General features: G+C 40.0%; 1 protein-coding gene across 3 annotated transcripts in view; it reads right to left on the reverse strand.

Moving 5' to 3' along the window:
- The window catches only part of ZNF346 (zinc finger protein 346), a 39,919-nt gene that overhangs the window by 12,566 nt on the left and 8,610 nt on the right, over positions 1 to 18,743 (reverse strand). For 2 of the 3 annotated variants that reach the window (XM_089527221.1, XM_089527212.1), the window contains exons 2-5: positions 9,674 to 9,777; positions 9,490 to 9,585; positions 8,680 to 8,824; positions 8,066 to 8,302 (exon numbers count right to left, since the gene is read on the reverse strand). In XM_089527221.1, coding sequence (XP_089383347.1) covers positions 8,066 to 8,302; positions 8,680 to 8,824; positions 9,490 to 9,585; positions 9,674 to 9,777 — 582 coding nt within the window. The remainder of the gene's footprint in view (positions 1 to 8,065; positions 8,303 to 8,679; positions 8,825 to 9,489; positions 9,586 to 9,673; positions 9,778 to 18,743) is intronic. The other variant, XM_089527217.1, reaches the window with a different exon arrangement.

Genomic DNA, 18,743 nt, shown 5'->3' on the forward strand with positions numbered 1-18,743 from the left:
GCTAATTACATTACCATTTACACCAGTGTGGCTTCTAATTGCTTTTGCTGAGTCATCCTGACTCTCACATACATGTTTTATTTCAGTCACTGTATATCCCATGTTGCATTTTCCTTAACAGAGTGTGCTACAGTAGTCCAAGTAGGATGGAATCAAGGCATGTGTCATCAAAGCCTGGTCAGATCTCAAGGAACGGGAGCAGCTGGCACACTAGTTTTAACAGTGCAAATGCACTCCTGAACACTGCAAAAACCTGGGCATCCATTCTCAGTCCAAAAGAACACCCAAGTTGTGAGTCTGAGATTTCAGGGGGAGGGTAACCCCATCCAGCACAGACAAAGTCCCTACTACCTTATCTGTCCTATGGCTAACCAGGAGCAGCTGTGTCTTGTCTCGTTTGCTCTCATCCAGTCTCCTACTGACAAACAGACACTGGTTCAGCACAGAGACAGTTTCTTTGAAGGCACACTTAGGGCTACAAGGAGGTGGGATCACTCCAAGTTCTGCTGGATTGTGTGGTTCTGTCAGCACCAGTATAATGTTTGATACTACTTATTACTGAGAAATTCTTTTGAGTATTTCCTTTGCTTAGCTACACTGTGTCAATGTTTGATCTCTGCTGTAATAAATGTTTCTACTAGGCCCTCAAATAAAATGATGTTAATATTATCACACAGAGGTCATTCTTCCATGTCAGGATAGCAGATATAAAATGTAAAAAAAACCAAATTTCTCTGAGAATTCAGCTATATACTGTAGTTAGTATATTAAATATCCAACCATACTTGTACTGCAAGTGGATATAGCTATGTGCACTCTTCCATTTCTTCTTTCAAGGAAAAATTATACAAATCTGAATCAGCTCTCATTTTTTTCTCAAGTTGCATATTTTGAATATTGGCCACAGGGAACTGTTTTTCAAATAAATTGACTGTGGCTTGACATGAGAAACAATAAAACTGTGATAGTCACTGGAAATCTCCACCAAATAAGGGGTCATAGATTTAATGAAATTTCATAAAATGCCAGATTGCCACAAGCACGTTTCACTGGAACCACTGAAGCAACACACAAAATTTAATGTTAATTTGAGTGGCAATAATGAAAGAGATTTCTGTCAGCATAAGCAGTAGGTTAAATAGACTTTTTCTCTTTTATAATGTTGCTGCAATCCCTCCTCAAGCTACCACAATGCAGTACACTAGTACCCCGGGATACGAATGCGCCGCCTTACGAAATTTCCGGGTTACGAAAAAAATCCATTTAAAAACATTTTTCCGGGTTACGAAGGTTATTTCGGGTTACGAAGAAAAATTTGGTGCTTTTCGGCGCGATTTCACACGGAATCGCGGCTTTCGCTATTAGCGCCTATGGGCTTTTCGGCTAGCGAAAGTTTCCGGGTTACGAAAGCGGCGGCGGAACGAATTAATTTCGTAACCCGGGGTACCACTGTATTTTCTTTAGATGTGTAACAGTCTAATAAAAAATCAAAACAATATGCATTTGCCTGTTACTGCATGGAACTCTGAACAGAATTTCTGTTAATCCCAAATACTCTAAACTGACAGCGAAAAGACTGAGAAATTCAATTTATAGTTCAGTCTCTTGCATATTTCAGTTCATGTATTGGAAGAAACCTGTTTGAACTGGATAAGCCATAGATTCATTTGTTACACCCTGTGCTTCCAAGATGGTACTTATTTTTCAATGTCTATTGTCATAATCATCTTGGTAAGACACTTCTGAAAATACATTATTAAGCTTTTCCCATAGTTTCATCTGAAAGATTGGTTAAGCCCACAAATGTGAATATCTTCCCTAATTATATAAAGCAGGCTGCTGGCTCTCTGTTACTCCTGAGGACAGGCCTAAAACCAGTGGATGTAAATTTCCAGAAGGAGATTTTGCTAAATTTTGGGAGGGATGTTTTAATGGTAAGAGCTGTTAGACAGACAGACAGCAATAATTTTGTACTTACATAACACATTATGGGATGCTGCACTGAGAAAGGGAATGAACTAGATGCCCTCCAAGGTATCTCCCAGTTCTGGCTCTATAACAGATATTCTGAAAAGTGCTATTTCATCCATAACACCAACAAATACAGAAGGGAAGGGTCTCAACCACAGACACAAAAACCAAAAATGACCATCACAAATACATGTTCAAATAACAAAACAGTTATAAGTATTGAGGGAGATAGAGGCAGGCTAGCTCCAACAGGCCTGCCTGGAAGAAGACAAGCCCTCCCTTCAGCCACCATCTTGAGGGAGAGAGAGGCAGGCTAGCTCCAAGAAGCCAAGTCCTCCCTCCAGTCCATCTGCCTCAGTCCAGGCCTCGGAGGTTGAAAAGAACTGCTGGACCTCATCCCCTTCCCCACTACCACTCCCTTCTCCTTTTGTGTCGTGTCTTTTTAGATTGTAAGCCTGAGGGCAGGGAACCATCTAATTAAAAAGATTGTATGTACAGCGCTGTGTAAATTTACAGCACTTTATAAATAAAGGTTAATAATAATAATAATAAGGAATGCACTTGAAAAATATAATGAAAGTAATATCTATAGCCAACATAAATGACAAATGATTACAAAAATACAGACCTAAACGGAATGACACAACATACAAGGCAGTGTCTTTTCAAGAATGCAACCAAAGGAGTGAGTTATCATTGAGAACCCAGGCACCATTGAAACTGGCACATTAAATATGGGAAATATCTTATTGAGGATGAAACACAATGAAACAACTACACAGTTCCCAGGAATCTTAAAGATTGCTTGCCTCCATCACTATCCCCCCACCAAAAGTTACAGATTTGTTGCCAGTAATTAAAAACTGTTACTGATTTGTCAGCAACTAAGGAAGTATATTTCTGCAAACTGTTACAGATTGCATTTATTCTTTTGTTTTATATCTTATGTTTTATTTATGTTGACTTTGCTATAACTTGTGGAATTATTTTAGGCAGTGCTCCATATACTGGTATGTTTACATTTTTGTTGTAAATTGTCATATTTCACTCAGGTCTGTATTTCTGTATTCATAAGCATGTTATTCACAATGGCTGCAGAGATCACCTTCATTATATTTTGCAATTGTGTTCAGTAACATTTATTTTCTTATTTGTTTATGCTTCATTCACAGCATTCTCTCCACAGATCTCTCTCTGCTGCTCCCTGTTCCACAAACTCAACTATTCAGGTCTTAAATGCTTCAAAAGATTTTGTATTTGGAATAAACTTTATAGTAAAATCACTCATCTTTCCAAATGCAGTGAGCATGTGTACTCCCCTCCCCACCAGTTTTCTAGCTCTCACCGTTCAATACAGTATTTTTGTGTTATTCTTTTGTACAGAGATGACCTGTTGGGATTTCATAGCTATCTTTCAATCCTAGATTTCCCAGTCTTGTGTTACTTATTGCATTTGACTAACATAATGAGATGTTAACATGATGCCTTTGTTGTTTCTAGAGTCAGGTTCTTATTACTTTTGTGCAACCAATTTCAGAAAAGCTACATATGAAAAAAAAACTTCAGTACACTGGTACCCCGGGATACGAACGCGCCGCGATACGAAAATCCCGGGATACGAAAAAAAAAAAATTAATTAATTATTTCCGGGTTACGAAGGTTTCCCCGGCTTGCGAAAAAAAGCCGGCGCTGTTTTAAATGGAGCCGCGGCGGAGCCGCGGCTTTTCCCCATTAGCGCCTATGGGGATTCGGCTAACGAAAGTCCCCCGGGTTACGAAAATGGCGCCGGAACGAATTAATTTCGTAACCCGGGGGACGAGTGTATTAACAAGGACTAGGAAGAGATGTGAGCTGTAAGGATTACACATACCTACATCATGTGCTCATAATTTTATCTTCTATTCCCCCCACCCAATCCTGTTTGTAGCCATGATGTCACCTTTGATAGACATAGTTCTCATTCACTCTTTTTCAGTCACATTCTTGAGACTTCAGGAACCACTTACAGGTTGAATCTCCCTTATCCACAATGCTTGGGATCAATAGTATTTTGGATTTTTTTTCTGGATGTTGAAATACCTGTATTTGCATATATGTACATAATGAGATATCTTGGAGATGGGAGCTGAGTCGAAACACAAAATTCATTTCTGTTTCATGTACACCTTATACACATAGCCTGAGGGCAATTTTATGCAATACTTTAAATAAAGTTTCTATACACTGAACCACCAGAAAGCAAAAGTGGCACTATTTTAGCCACCCATGAAAAAAGTTTTGGTTTTTGGAATTTTTTGGATTTTACAATTATGGATAAGGGAAGCTCAGCCTACATTACATTTTTTCCCCTGTGTACACTGCTTGGGGATGAGGATCTAGCACACAGATTATAAAGGTATCTTCTATAACATCTGAATTTTGAGTATTACTGGATTTCAGATTGGTAAATTTCACACGTTTCATATAAATGGTATCTAACTGGAGCAAAAACAATATGTACCTGAAGTCAAAGACTGGAAAATCAGTACACAAAGGGATGCGACTAGGGCCCGAAGCAGACTGGCCAAAAGGAGTGCCCAGAGTCTGGTCTGGCCTTGATCAGTCTGAGAATGTGGCAACCAAATAGCTCAATTCTACCACAGGCGGCAGCTGCAGTCCCAAACAGGCCTCTGGCAGAAGGTGATTTAGCCTGCTCCTTTTGCTGGCAGCCTCAGGCAGCCTTAGCCAGCCTCACAGCAGCTTCTTGCTGCTTCGTGGGTGTGCATCATATAAATGACAAGCCCCCAAAGTGGCCGGAAGCCACTCTATTTGGCCCATCTGTTTCAGGCCTAACTGAAAGAAAGAATCTGGTACCATGAGCTTTCGTAGATGAGCATATTTCCTCAGATGCATGGGGTGGAGTGGAGAATCCAGAGACAGACCTATGTAAGCCAGATGTGTGTGAGAATGTCAGTTGAAATTCAAAACCTTTGTAGATATAGAGATAAGGTGGCAATTTCAGTTTTAATGATGGTTACTGGGGGACAAAGGATGTTACCTAAAGCCAAGAAGAGTAGCTTACCATATGAATGAGTATTGGAATGTAGTGTGGGCACCAGAGAGGAGATGTGATGAACTGGTCAAGGGCACCCTCATGAGGATGAGGGGTTAGATAGTGCTGAAATGTGTGTTAGTCATCTTAGCCATAAGGGAACACCATTAGTAGGTTGAACAGGGACAATGGTTTCTTGGCACACTACACACTACATTTCAACAGTATCTTCCAGGAGTTATTGATCCTCCCATCCTCATGTGGGTTCTCTTGGCCAATTCATCATATCACTTTTCTAGTTCCCACACAAAGTTAATTTAGTTAAATTATGTTGTAGGAAAGTTTCCTTAACTCCTCAATTGTAAATTATAAACTACACCTATGATTAATTTTTGTCCAATCTATGCATTCAAACTATGTGTTAAAATATGTCATTCTATGTAATTATTCAGAGAGTCAGTATGGCATAAGAGTTTGGGTGTTAGACTGACTGGAAACTGAGGTTCAAATTTTTACTTAGCTATAGAAACTCAGTGGGTGACCTTGGGCAAGTCACACTCTCTTGGCCTCAGAGGAAAGCAATGGCAAACTTCCTCTGAACAAATTCTGCCAAGAAAATCCCATGAATTGGGATTGGCCTTAAGGTCACAATAAATCAGAAATGACTTGAAGGCACACAACAACAATGTAATTACTGAGGAATACCAATACATGATCAATCAGTTGATATATATTCATTTACAAGATTTCTATGTCACATTTCTACAGAAACATACACGTGACAGCCATGGATGTACTAGTGCTGGACTTTGTTGCTAAGGACAGATAATATCTTCCAATTAAAAAACAGATGTTATTTCTCCATACTATCGTGTTGCAACACATTGGAACTTGATCCAAAATTAGTTGTATTAAATAGACTTGCTAAAATCTGAGACATATTCATTACAAAGTTGCATCTATTACAATGTGTGTATATTAAGATATTTTGGAAACTATGTTGGGCCAAATTTTGTGGGGTGGATTCATTTCCCCGCCAGATACAATAGTGTGTGTGTGTGTGTGTGTGCACTTCTCCAAGGTCCCATGGAAGGCCAATAAGACAGATACCTTTCACAGAACAGATACCTTTTGAATATTCAACACACCACTGTATATCTATAGAAATTCCCTCCCAAATCTGCCCTCAAAATGTGTTTCCATGAGTAGTAGAAATGTGCACATATATAATAATACCTGGCACATCTAAAATATGCAAATAGTTATTCTTCACAAGATACACTTCTTAAATTAACAACTCTTAGTTCCATGAAAATAAGATGGGACCCAGAGGTGTTTTGTCTGAGTGGAAGGATAGTGTTGCTCCATGTGGAGGGCACAATTTTTGGCACCATCCCAACCTAACCATTAGTAGCCCATCAATAACTAATATGGCCTGGCCTAAACTAAGAAAATGAGCCCTCCTTCTTTGCCATCTGACATCATCCAGCCTCAGAGGGACAGAAAGGCTGGGCAGCTGCATCTGTATTGGCCTAAAATAAGAAGAGTCCTCCCTCTTTGCCATCTGATATCAGCCAGCCTCAGAGGGAGAGAAGGGCCTGCAAGCTCCATGGCCTGGCCTAAAGTAAGAAGAGCCCTCCCTCTTTGCCATTTGACATCATCTGGCCTCAAGGGAGAATATCACATGGGAGGCTTACCATGTGTAAATCATCAGGAAATCATCAGAAATTGTGGGAAACCCTTGATCTGAGTTCACACTCTCGTACACTTCTCCTGTGAGTAAATCATTGTGAGTAAATCGTCATGGGGGCATTGGTGCTCGCTTGTCCTGTCAGTAAAGCATTCTTGGAGCTGCCATTTGGCTGTAATGGGATCTTTACTGATGGGATGAACGAGTGCAACACCTCCATAATGATTTACTCACGGGAGAAGCACGCGGGGGCGTGAACACAAATCACAGGTTTCCCACGATTTCTGATGATTTACACACGGTAAGCCTCCTGTGTCATATTCCCCAGAGGGAGAGAAAAGCTGGCCAGCTTCATTGGGCCTGGCCTAAAAGAAGAATGGCCCTCCTGCCAGTCTATCTGTCATGGTCCAGGCCTCAGAGAGAGTGAAGAACCACTGGATTTATTTTCCTTCTGCACTACCATTTCCTTCTCCTTTTGTGTCATGTCTTTTTTTAGACTGTAAACCTGAGGGCAGAGAACTGTTTAATTAACTATCTGTAAGCCACTCTATTTACAGCAAATAAATAAAATAATAAATAAATGATATTCCCAAGGATCTCCTGAACCCAGAATAAGGTGGGGTTATTTTGGGTGGGAAGGAAATATTGTGAACTGAAACACAGAAAAGAGTGGGGACATATATAAATAGAAAGTTGCTTGGAAAGAGCTAGGAGCCTCTTCATCCAAGACCAAAATACTTCTGCTTACCTTTCATGCCCTTTAGGGAAAACACTAGCTTCTCTCTATATATACTGTATATACTCGACTATAAATTGACCTTATGTATAAATCGAGGGCAGTTTCTGGGGCCAAAATTATGAATTTTATTATGACCCATGGATAAGTGAGGGTAAAACTTAAGAGGCATGTAATAAAGGATCTAAAGGATGAAGCAAAAGAAAACAATGCCAAAGAACTTACAAAATTCCAGCAGGCATAACTATTTGTGCTCAAAGTAAAGGCTGGATGGATAAGAAAGTAAAGGGGGTTCAGTGCTTCCAGGACAGATGACACTCTTGTCTTTCACCAGGGAATGATTCCTTTTTTATTGAAGTTAAAGAACAATTCTTACATTGACTCAGAGATAACTCGATTCAGGGGTTTTGGGGTCAATTTTTGACTAAAATTTCTAGACTTATATGTGATACACTTCTTGAAGTAATAGAACAAAACATTATGGGAATTGAAAAGGCGTCCCTTTTTTCAATTGTACACGATAGAAATGTGTTAAGATTCCATGCTTGAAACTCCAAAAGAGAGCTTAACTGTCACTTTGTAACTTCTACAAATAGGCCTGCTCTTTACTCTAGAAGGATTGTTGCAAAACACTTACCTGTTGAAGCTGCAGGTTCCTCGGGGGTTCTGCCATAGTGTGCCATTAGTTTAAGTTTGGTTTCTTGCTTTTTGTGTTTCTTGCCTGCGTAGTGCTGTTTTGCCATCAAAGGATTATTGAATGTGGCATGACAGAGACTGCAGAATTTGTTTGGGTCAGAAGTGTTCTGATTCTCTTCATGAGAGGACACAGTAGTGGGAGGAAGATTAGCCGTCTGTTTTTGAACTGGTACAGATGCTGAAAAAATTAATCCAAAGGAAAATACAAAAACTTAAAAGACAAAGCTTTGTTTTTCCACCTGCCTTCAAGGCATGCGTCATATAAACACCCTGCCTTCAAATTGGCTGGAAGCTGCTTTCTTTTGCCTGTCTGTCTGACTCCTCTGAAAGATTTTGGTGCAGGACCTGTTCTGATGACATCTGTCAAGATACATACCACTGTAATGGCTATGAAGGAATAGACTGACACCAGCATGCAAATTCTCAAATAGAAAGTATGTTTCCCTGAAATCTCTCATTTGTACAATGGATACTCAAGAGAGCTGGGCTATTATGACAAGGACTTTTCATGTGCAAACATTGTGGGACAATTCTTCAGCATCTTCCTGATCATACCTTCTGCTTTAGGAGACTGCTGCTTCAGCTTCAGATTCTTGGCATGAGTTTTGCCAAGGTAGTGGGAGTTAGCCACAACAGGGGAGGAAAAGGTCATGTTACAGATGGGGCAGCATTTGTTTCTGTCTTCTCCGTTGTTGCTCTGCTGTTGGCAAAAAGGAAAACAAACTGACTGTCTCTAAAGAGATTGAGGAAAAATGTAGAAATAAAAATATTCCAAGTTGAGGAACCTGACTGTAATTTGTTAATGCAACTTCAGGCTATTATCTACTGAACAATTTTGACTTTATTTGAAGAAGCTAAAGATTAAATCTCTCTTGCTGCTTGATATGTCTTGTTGAAAGGATTAAACAGAACATATCAAGCAGCAAGACAGATTTACTCTTTCTAGGCAGCGGTATACAAATAAATCATATTATTATTATTTTGATAAACACTGAATTAACAGTGTTTATCTTGGTAAACACTGAAGACTGAAGCCTAGTTTTCAAACCAATTTAGGATGGAAAGGTTCACTATAAATATGGTGTATAATGTTTTAAAATGAGTTATCTTCTTTCACTCAGCTTCTATGCATTATTCTCAGTATACAAGTGCGCATTTGTTTAGGTGAGTACATTTTAAATGCATGTTTACTCTAGCAGAACAAAGCATGGACTTTTTCTTATGAAAGTGCCTGGTCATAGAAACACCTTTGGCCCATAGCCCTATAATTGAAGAAATGCTATACTGAGTAGATTTGTCAGTCTTTTCAGTACATTAAACGTATTAGCTTTCTCCTACTTTGACGTCTGACTTTACTGTCATTACCTCATTTGTATCCAACTTTATTTTCTTACTCTGGGTGAGCTCCTCCTCACCATGGATAGTCATGTACCGCCGAACTTTGTTTGCATGTTTCTTGCTCTGGAGGAACAAAAAACAAAGAGCAATATAAATGTACTGGGTATCCTACATGTAGAGCAACTGTTTCGGCCTATAGCTTGACGCATACCTGATAATGAGCAAGCTTCTGGGACTCAGAGATGAGCACTGCACTACATACTTTGCACTGAGTATCCGTAAAGATGTGGCTGTTCTCTTTGATCAGACGGTCCACTGCAAAAAGCAAGTATACCAATCTTAAAAAACAAATGGGAAGGTTTGGCAAGGGCATAGCTATCCTCAGGGGCTATGCCAGAATCAGTCTGCTAGCTGTCTTCACCAGCTTCCAACAATGGTCATGACAAACATGTGACTTCAGAGTTCTGTACTCACAATTCTAATTCCCCAGTCAGGAAAAAGTAATGTAAATGCTTGTGAGAGACAAGAAAGGAAAATTACATATATCTATTTAATTCTCACCACATGGGAGAAAATGTACATAATTAATGGAGAAAGAAAAGATATCGCTCAGTAGTAACAAAGCAAAATAATAAAATGTCTGTTTCTTTGCTATACTGCAGGGCAAATTTGCTCTCATGACTGAACTGTATAACTGAATAATTTACTAGATAAAGGGCAGGTCTATGATACTTAAAGACACAGAGGCAGGAATAAGGTTATTTCACATACTAGGATGCCAGTTCAAAATTAAACTATTTCAAATCCTTCATTTAATAATCTACCTTGTAAATAATGCTATTCAAGTCAGAAGGGACAACAGTTCTTCCTGGCACTGATCTATGTTCATTTTAAATACAATGCCAATGCTTATGTACAGTAAGTCTTCAACTAATAGTCAGACCTGGTCTACCATACCCAGTGTCTCATACTCTGCCTACTGCCTCATCTGGTAGCAAAGGGTTGCTATGGCCTGCAACACCATTAGACTGCGTGTATATCTAACAATGATGATTTTAGAAGGAAAAAGCTGCTGTTTGCACACTGATTTCAGAAGCAGACCGGAAAACTGCAAGTGTGTGGGCTCAAAATCTACCCAGCTATGACTAATCTGTAATTGTCTTTAAAAACATATTCCATCCATTAATTTTACAAAATCAAGCAAATCAGTATATTGATATGACAAATTGCACTTCAAATATACTGTCATTAACCACATTAGAAATGATCTAATTTGAATTATGTCCGCTAGTTGCAAGCAACAGCATAAAGGAATTAAGACACACTCTCCAACCTGTGACACCTTAAAATACCAACAGACTTAATGCAGTTTAAGCATTAAACTCATTAAAGCCCACTTTGCAGGGTTGGGAAAAAACGTTAAAAAAGCCCAACCAATATAGATCATGATGGTGGTGGTGGGGTGTTCTTCAAATTTTTTGCCTCACAGTACACACCTTGAGAATTTGTGGATATGATCGCTGTCAGGAGTCCGGCCTGCTGCAGGGCTTGAAAGGGGGGAGGGGGGAGGTTGAAAGAAGACCACACAGTGCCCCCCACCTTCTGATCCCTCTCCATTCCTCCCCAGCTAATACCACTATTTGTATCCCGCCTCTCCGTGTATTGGATCAAGGTGGGTAACAACGAACAAAAACAATAAAATCAAACATGACTATCAATAGATAAAAGCATAACAGGACATATTAGATCCTAGTTCCCCAATATGTCTCCCACCCTAAATATCATTAAAAACAATTCCCAATAAAATGGTTAATAAAATAAATAAAAATAAATCAAATCCAGTGGGTACAGCTAAACAAAGGACAGAGTGAAAATTCTGAGGAGATCAGTTTGGGAAGGCCTCCAAAAGAGATCCGTTTTTATTGCCTTCTTAAAGGCCTCCAAAGATGTTAGATGGCGGATCTCATCCAGCAGGTCATTCCAGATTTTTGGAGCGGCAACAGAGAATGTCCTCTGGGAAGTCATCTTCAGTCTAGTTCTCTCTAACTGCTGTAGGTTCTTCTCAGAGGACCTGAGAGTGCGGGAAGGATTGTAAGGGAGGAGGCATTCCGTCAGGTAAGCTGGGCCCAAGCCATGCAGGGCTTTATAGGTAATAACCAACACCTTATACTGTGCCCGGAAGCTAATGGTCAGCCAGTGTAGGGATTTTAAGATAGGTGTAATAAAATCAAATTTGGAACTCCTTGTCACCAATCTGGTTGCCATATTTTGCACCAATTGCAAAACATGGCATGAGGGTTGCCCCATGTGCAGCGCATTGCAGAAACCGAGATGAAAGGTTACCAGTGAATGTACAACCGTTTCTAGGTTTTCCTGTTCCAGGAAGGGTCATAGGTGGTGAATCACCCGAAGCTGATAATGGGTGCTCCTGGCTGTCGCATCCACCTGGGATGACAGCTGAAGTGACGAATCCAAGAGCACCCCCAAGCTACGGACACAGTCCTTTAGGGAAAGTGTGACCCCATCCAGAACTGGAAAGCTTATCACCATGCCCAGATTGGATTGCCTATAGCGAGTACCTCCCCGTTTTATTTGGATTCAATTTAAGTCTATTTTCCCTCATTCAATCAATTACTGACTTCAGGCAGTCATTCAGAGGGGAGATGCCTTCCTTGGTAACTGAAGCAGTCCGAGACATGGAAAAACAAATTTGGGTGTTATCAGCATACTGATAACACCCTGCCCCATGTCTCTGGATGATCTGTACATTTTTCCGTGTTCAAATTTATTTTGTAAATTTTGGGTTTCTAATCTATTCAGGTCATTTTGAATTTAATCCTCTCCTCTGGGGTATTAGTGCCTCCTCCCCCCTAATAATAACAATAATAATAATTCAATATGTATTAAAACAGTATTTCTTATAATACATTTATAAGCTATTATTCTTTAATTAACTACCTTTTACATTAGTCATCTCACTCATAGTCACTTATGATAGCCACAATGTAATGACTTTAGTAGTTATGCTTTAACCATTAATATTGTTTTAATGCAAGATACCCTGTTTTCAATTATCTGTAAAGACATCTATGGCTTTTCACATTTTTAGCTGTTAAATGATTTTATTTTTGGTTCATTTCTGATTTAATGATTACTCTCCATATGCTCTATGGAGCCAAAGGAAAATAGTGGGAATAAAATTTTGTCTCCTATTCCAACAAGCAACAATTAAATTTTTCAAAAAAAATGTAAAAAGAACTTGCTGTACAAATAGCCCTTAGTACAGTATTTCTGCTAATGTATCAGATAATCACAAGATTCTTCAGTGCTGTTGCAGATGTTTGCTAGTGTTCATGTTTAGAATCAGAGAGCAGGTAGTGAAGATATGTATTCCGTATGAATGCACAGCAATCAACTATTGTACTAGAGCACATTGTTACAGAATTCCAGATCTTGGAAATGGATGGATGAAACATTGAGATCATTTTAAATTAATTCATTTACCCTATATTGCACCCTGTGGGACTAAGGCTGGTCAGAACAGTATATAGCTAAGTTTATCAGTTAATTACTAAAAGCCTGTCCATACAAAAATGTCTATGGGTCTGTATGCACGTGTCAAAAGGCCTGTGTTCCCCCTGGCCTTGGATATGCAGGCCAATACCCCCAAGCCAGGATTGGGGGTAGACCCACTGTTTGCCACAGATCTTCTAGGAAACTCAGTGGCAACACCCAAAAGATTGGACAGTCCCCCATGCGCCTTATCTTCCTCCACTGTTGCTGCTACTGAGAAGACCTTCATTGCAGCTTCTGATGTGGAAAGGGGGTGCCTGGCCATGTGAGTGTAGCCAGGTGCCCTGTTTCCATGTCAGATACTGCAATGGGGGTCTTTTCATTAGACACAATGGTGGATAAAGGTAAGAGGTGTGAAGTGACAGGTGGGTAACTGCCACCCATCCCTGTGCCAGGCAGGGGACTGACCTTGGTCAGGGTATCACAGGCTTGGCCTGTGCCTCCTGAAGGAAGGACAGCACAGAAGAGAGCCAGACTAGTCTGCTGTGGAGATGGAGTTCTACAGCCTGGAAGCAGCCACCAAGAAGGTGTTCTTATATGTCCTCACCAATGTGGCTGGGATGGTTACAGGACTAAAACAAAAACCTCCCAGGAAGATCTCAAAACTGAGGAGTTTTATGGGGAGATACACTCTACTTATTAAAAAGTGTTGCATTTTCCCTTTTCTTTTTATTTCCATTTGGCAGCAAATACGCTTAATTGTATAGAAGCATTAGTTATCTGGATCCTCCCAAAGGGTTATTAATCCAGGCAAAGGTTATTGCTCAACATGCTGTTTCTACACTAAATTTAGACCTAGTTGACATGTAGAAGATGTACAGACAGACCTGGACCATTTGTTCCTGCCATGTACTTTAAGTCACATGAAAGATGAATTCTAAACTAGGTCCAAAACACATTGCAGGAATAATCCAGTTTGAGACTGCTTTAACTGCCCTGGCTCAATGATAGGGAACTGTAGTTTTGTGAGACTTCTAGCCTTCTCTGCCAGACAGCTCTTCTGCCACAATAAACTACAATTCCCAGGATTCCCTAGCACTGAGCCAGGGCAGTTAAAGTGGTCTCAAACTGGATTAATTCTACTGTCTGTGTTTTGGACCCAAGAAACCCTTTGTTTTTTGTATTGTATCAATTCACAGTGTAGAGTCATACAGCATGTTGTGTTGTAGTACTCAGATGATTTTGCTTTTGGTCTCCTACTCTTACCAAGGCACTTGAAACTGAAGAGAAGAATCAGATTCCAAAAATTCCAAAGCAACTATTTCTTTAAAGAGACTTTTGCTCTCCCATTTTTAGTGTTCTGGTTGGCATCTAAGCAAGAGTAGTATGTTATGTAGCTATGCCATATGGTCCAACATGCCAGTAATTACCAGGCCATTAAAAAAATGCCAATCAGCATTTAAAGAAACTACATATCTATGTGTATGTTGGAAAGTGATCTTCTAGTACAGCATGTGTCCATTTACAAGGCATATTTATATTCCACACACCAAAATATTCTGCTTAAACTCAGGCAAAGTTATGTCCTATCACAAGAACATCTATCTTTCCTTCTTCTTCTTGGAATCCAACCTGTCATGCAACCTTTGCCGCAAATGACTTTCAAATTACTGCATATAACTATGGTTGTACGTATGTCTACAACAACAAGAAAATAGGTTAGTACAGACATTATGTGCAGGGATCAAGATTTTGATGAGTGCAGCTCTTAGAAAAATAAAATAATAGCATGGGCTGGCCCAAAGTCCATCAAAATCTAATGAAAACATGGACTGAAAAGTTGAAGAGATTTCACTAGAAATATCTCAGAACAGCCATGAAATAACAGTTTACAGGAAAAGTAATTTCTCAAATGCTGTTGAGAACAGCAGAGACCATTTTCTAAGGCATATATATATATATATATAGCAGAACAAGAAATAGCAAGTTTAAATGGAGCCTGGACGTATTGCATTTATTTCCATCAAAGGATCACAAATGGATCATACCAATAAAACAACAGTGAGGGGAAGCTTTAAAATACAATAAGCATCAATAATGTTATAAGAAGTGACTATATTTCACCTTTGCTGACATAAATACCAGGAAAGATTTTAGAGCAGATCACTAAACAGTCTGTAAATATTTAGAAAGAAATATCATAATCATAAAAAGTCAACATAGGGGGCTGTACAGACAGGCCAAAATAATGCTGCTTCAGGTCTCTTTGGAGGTATGTTGTTTAAATGACACACACATCTTAAAAGGCCAGAAGCTGCGCCAAAGCTGGAGCATGGCTTTGGCATGGCTTCTGGCCTGTTAGGACACATGCATTATTTGAACAGCATACCTCCAAAGTGACTTGAAGCAGCTTTATTTTGGCCTGTCTGTACAGGCTCATGGGTTTCTCAAAAACATGTCTTGCCATACTAATCTAATAATAATAATAATAATAATAATAATAATAATAATAATAATTTGTTTTATTTATATACCGCTATTCCAAAGATCATAGCGGTGAACAGCAAGTAAGCTAATTTGCCCCCAATAGTCTGGGTACTCATTTTAGCGACCTTGGAAGGATGCAAGCCTGAGTCGAGCTTGGGCCCTTTTGCTGGTCTTGAACTCGCAACCTTGTGGTTTTGAGTGAATGGCTGCAGTACAGGCATTTAACCACTGCGCCACCAGGGCTCCTTTTTTGATAAAAATTTGATAATTTTTTTTGATAAAAATTGATAAGGTTTTTGATAAAATCTTTTTTTGATAAAATTACCAGCTTGGTAGATGAAGGGAATGCTGTGGATGTAGCATATCTTGATTTCTCTAAGTAAGGCTGTTGACAAAGTCCCCCATGATATTTTGGCAAAAAAGCTAGTAAAATGTGGCCTAGACAATGCTACTATTAGCTGGATTTGTACTTGACTGATTGAATGCAAAGGGTGCTAACTAATGGCTCCTTTAATCCTGGAGAGATGTGACCAGTGGGGTGCCACAGGATTCTGCCCTGGGCCAAGTGCTATTCAACAACTTTATCAGTGATGTGGATGAAGTGACTCCACAGTGACTTGGAGGGTAAACCCTTCCCCAGGCTTTGTCTGCGTGGGCGGTAGCTCAGGCTGCTCTCCGGTGGGCTGGGAAGAGGGTGATCCCCTGGCTGGAGATTCAGACCCCTCTCCAGCCATCATACACCGGCTTAGGCCCAAGAAGGGAGAGGGGAGGAAAGGAAGGGAAGAAGGCCAAGAAAAAAAAGCTGAAAATGCTGATCCTGTAGAAAGGTAGCTAGCTTTTCCAGATGTAGCTTATTATTATTATTATTATTATTATTATATTATTATATTTCTTATATCCTGCCTTTCTCCCAATACACAGACTACTAGGAGCGCAGACACAAAGACTAGCTTCCGAAGGGGGATAACCACTCCCATGGGGACCAGGTTTTGTTTTGTTTTTTCCTGTCTAGTAGGAGCAAGTGGGAGGAGGAAATAGAGGGCCTGCTTATCAAATTTGCAGATGACCCAAATTAGGAGGGGTTGCTACCAGTCTAGAGGACAGGCTCAAAATTCAAAATGTATGTATTGATGTTTTCTTTCAAATATTTATATCCCGCCTTTCTCTCACAAGGGGATTCATATACCTTAATCTTTACAGATTAGAAAGCTGGGCCAAAATTGACAAAATGAATTGTAACGGATAAATGTAAGGTACTACACTTAGAGGGAGAAAAATGAGATGCAGAGACACAAGATGGGAGACATCTGGCTTGATGTGAATTCATGTGAAAGTAACCTAGGAGTCCTAGTAGACCACAAGTTGAACATAGGTGAACAGTATGATGCTGCAGCTAGAAAAGCCAATGAGAGTCTAGGCTGCATCAACAGAAGTATAGTGTCTATATTAAGGGAAGTAATAGTGCCACTCTATTCTGCTTTGGTCAAGCCTCATCTAGAACTGTGTCCAGTTCTGGGCACCACAATTCAAAAAGGATGTTGACAAGATGGAACATTTCCAGATGAGGGCAACCAAAATTGTGAAGGGTCTGGAAACTATGTCCTATGAGGAGCTACTTAGGGGGTTGGGTATGTTTAGCATGGAGAAGAGAAGGTCAAGAGGTGCTATGACAGCCCTGTTTTAATATTTGAAGGGATGTCATAACGAAGATGGAGCAAGTTTGTTTTCAGCAGCTCCAGAGAACAAGACCCAGAGCAATGGATTTAAAGTGCAGGAAAAGAGATTCCACCTCAACATTGGGATGAATGTCCTAACAGTAAGAGCTGTTTAACAGTGGAACACACTGCCTTGGAGAGCAGTGGAATCTCCTTTGGAGGTTTTTAAACAGAGGATGGATGGCCATCTGTCAGAGGTACTGGATTATATATTCCTGTATGGCAGGGGTTTGGAACTGATTACCCCTGAAGCTTCTTTCAACTCTTTGATTGTATGATTCCATGATTTTCCTATAGTAACTAACATATTTCCACAAAATCAATAAAAAAGGAAATAGCAAATGCAAAGTGCTACACATCACCAACATAGCACATTACTAAAACAAAAAGGACAAAAAAGGAACGAACACCTAAATATTCCAATGGCATTTCAAGGAAGGAAACATGCCTTTAAACATGCAAGATCAGCACCAAAAACTTCATGCCTCAATGAAACTGATGTTTGTAGCAGCTAATGAATACTCAGTAACTCTGAACTGATTCTTCAGAGGGGACTCTGACTTTTGTGCATCCCAGGTGGTCTTTAAAATACTGAAATTTTATCTGCAGAACTTGAAATTCCAAGTTAATACTAGCAGTTTATCTGCTTGCTTATTTGTTAAATTTATAACCAAACTTTCCATTAATAATATTTAAGACAACAAACAGTAACAACAGAAACACTGTATGTATTTGCACTAACCCTTTCAATGACTTGATGAAACAGTAAACAAAGCAACTACAGCTTTGCTTGCCTGCTAATGCTTCAGTCCCACCACCCAACCCTATCAATCTGCTTGGCAGAACATCTGGAATCCTGCTGGGGTCTGGGAATACAAAACAGAATCAGTGATTGGTTCAGCAATTCAAGACAGGGTGGGCAGGGCATGGCCCATCAGCTGTATGCACCTCAAGCCCCTTTTTATGCCCGCACCAAACACCTCAAGAAAAATATACTCCCTCAATACTATAGCCAGCAACCAACAGTGACGCTGACTAACACAGTGCTGAAACAGAGTGCTTGATGCTGCCCCTTTGATCGTTGGAGCCGTGACAACCACACTATGGCCCCAATCCAGCTTTTTGCCCTGGAAAATGCCACCTTTTCTGCCATCATGGCTTTTTGGTGCTCCTGTGGCATGTGCTGTCTAAATGCAGTGCTGCCGGAGTTCTGAAAAGCTGCCCCTGTGTGGACAGTGGAGCAGTGTAATGTCGGCTTCAGGGCAGCATCAGAGCATGTGTTGTGCGTATGCCACACCCCCAAAGCTGTGAATCAATTAATTCAGCCAGGAAGCACTTGCTTATTTATTTATTTGCCCCCCGTTCTCCCAGGATAGAACCCACAGCAGATTCCACAACAACAAATTAGAAATGTTTACAAAAAGTTTAAACCCAATTTAAAACACCACATTAACCCCCCCCCCCAAAAAAAAAACTGATTGGTTTGCAAGCATTTTAAAGGCTAGTAGCCAGTTTGTATTGGTGGTGTTGGTTTTGTTACTTCACTAAGGGCATTAACCTACCAGT

The sequence above is a fragment of the Sceloporus occidentalis genome, unplaced genomic scaffold (genome assembly GCF_023333645.1).
Source record: "Sceloporus occidentalis isolate IW3139 unplaced genomic scaffold, rSceOcc1.0.p SCAF_1, whole genome shotgun sequence".
Classification (NCBI taxonomy): domain Eukaryota; kingdom Metazoa; phylum Chordata; class Lepidosauria; order Squamata; family Phrynosomatidae; genus Sceloporus; species Sceloporus occidentalis.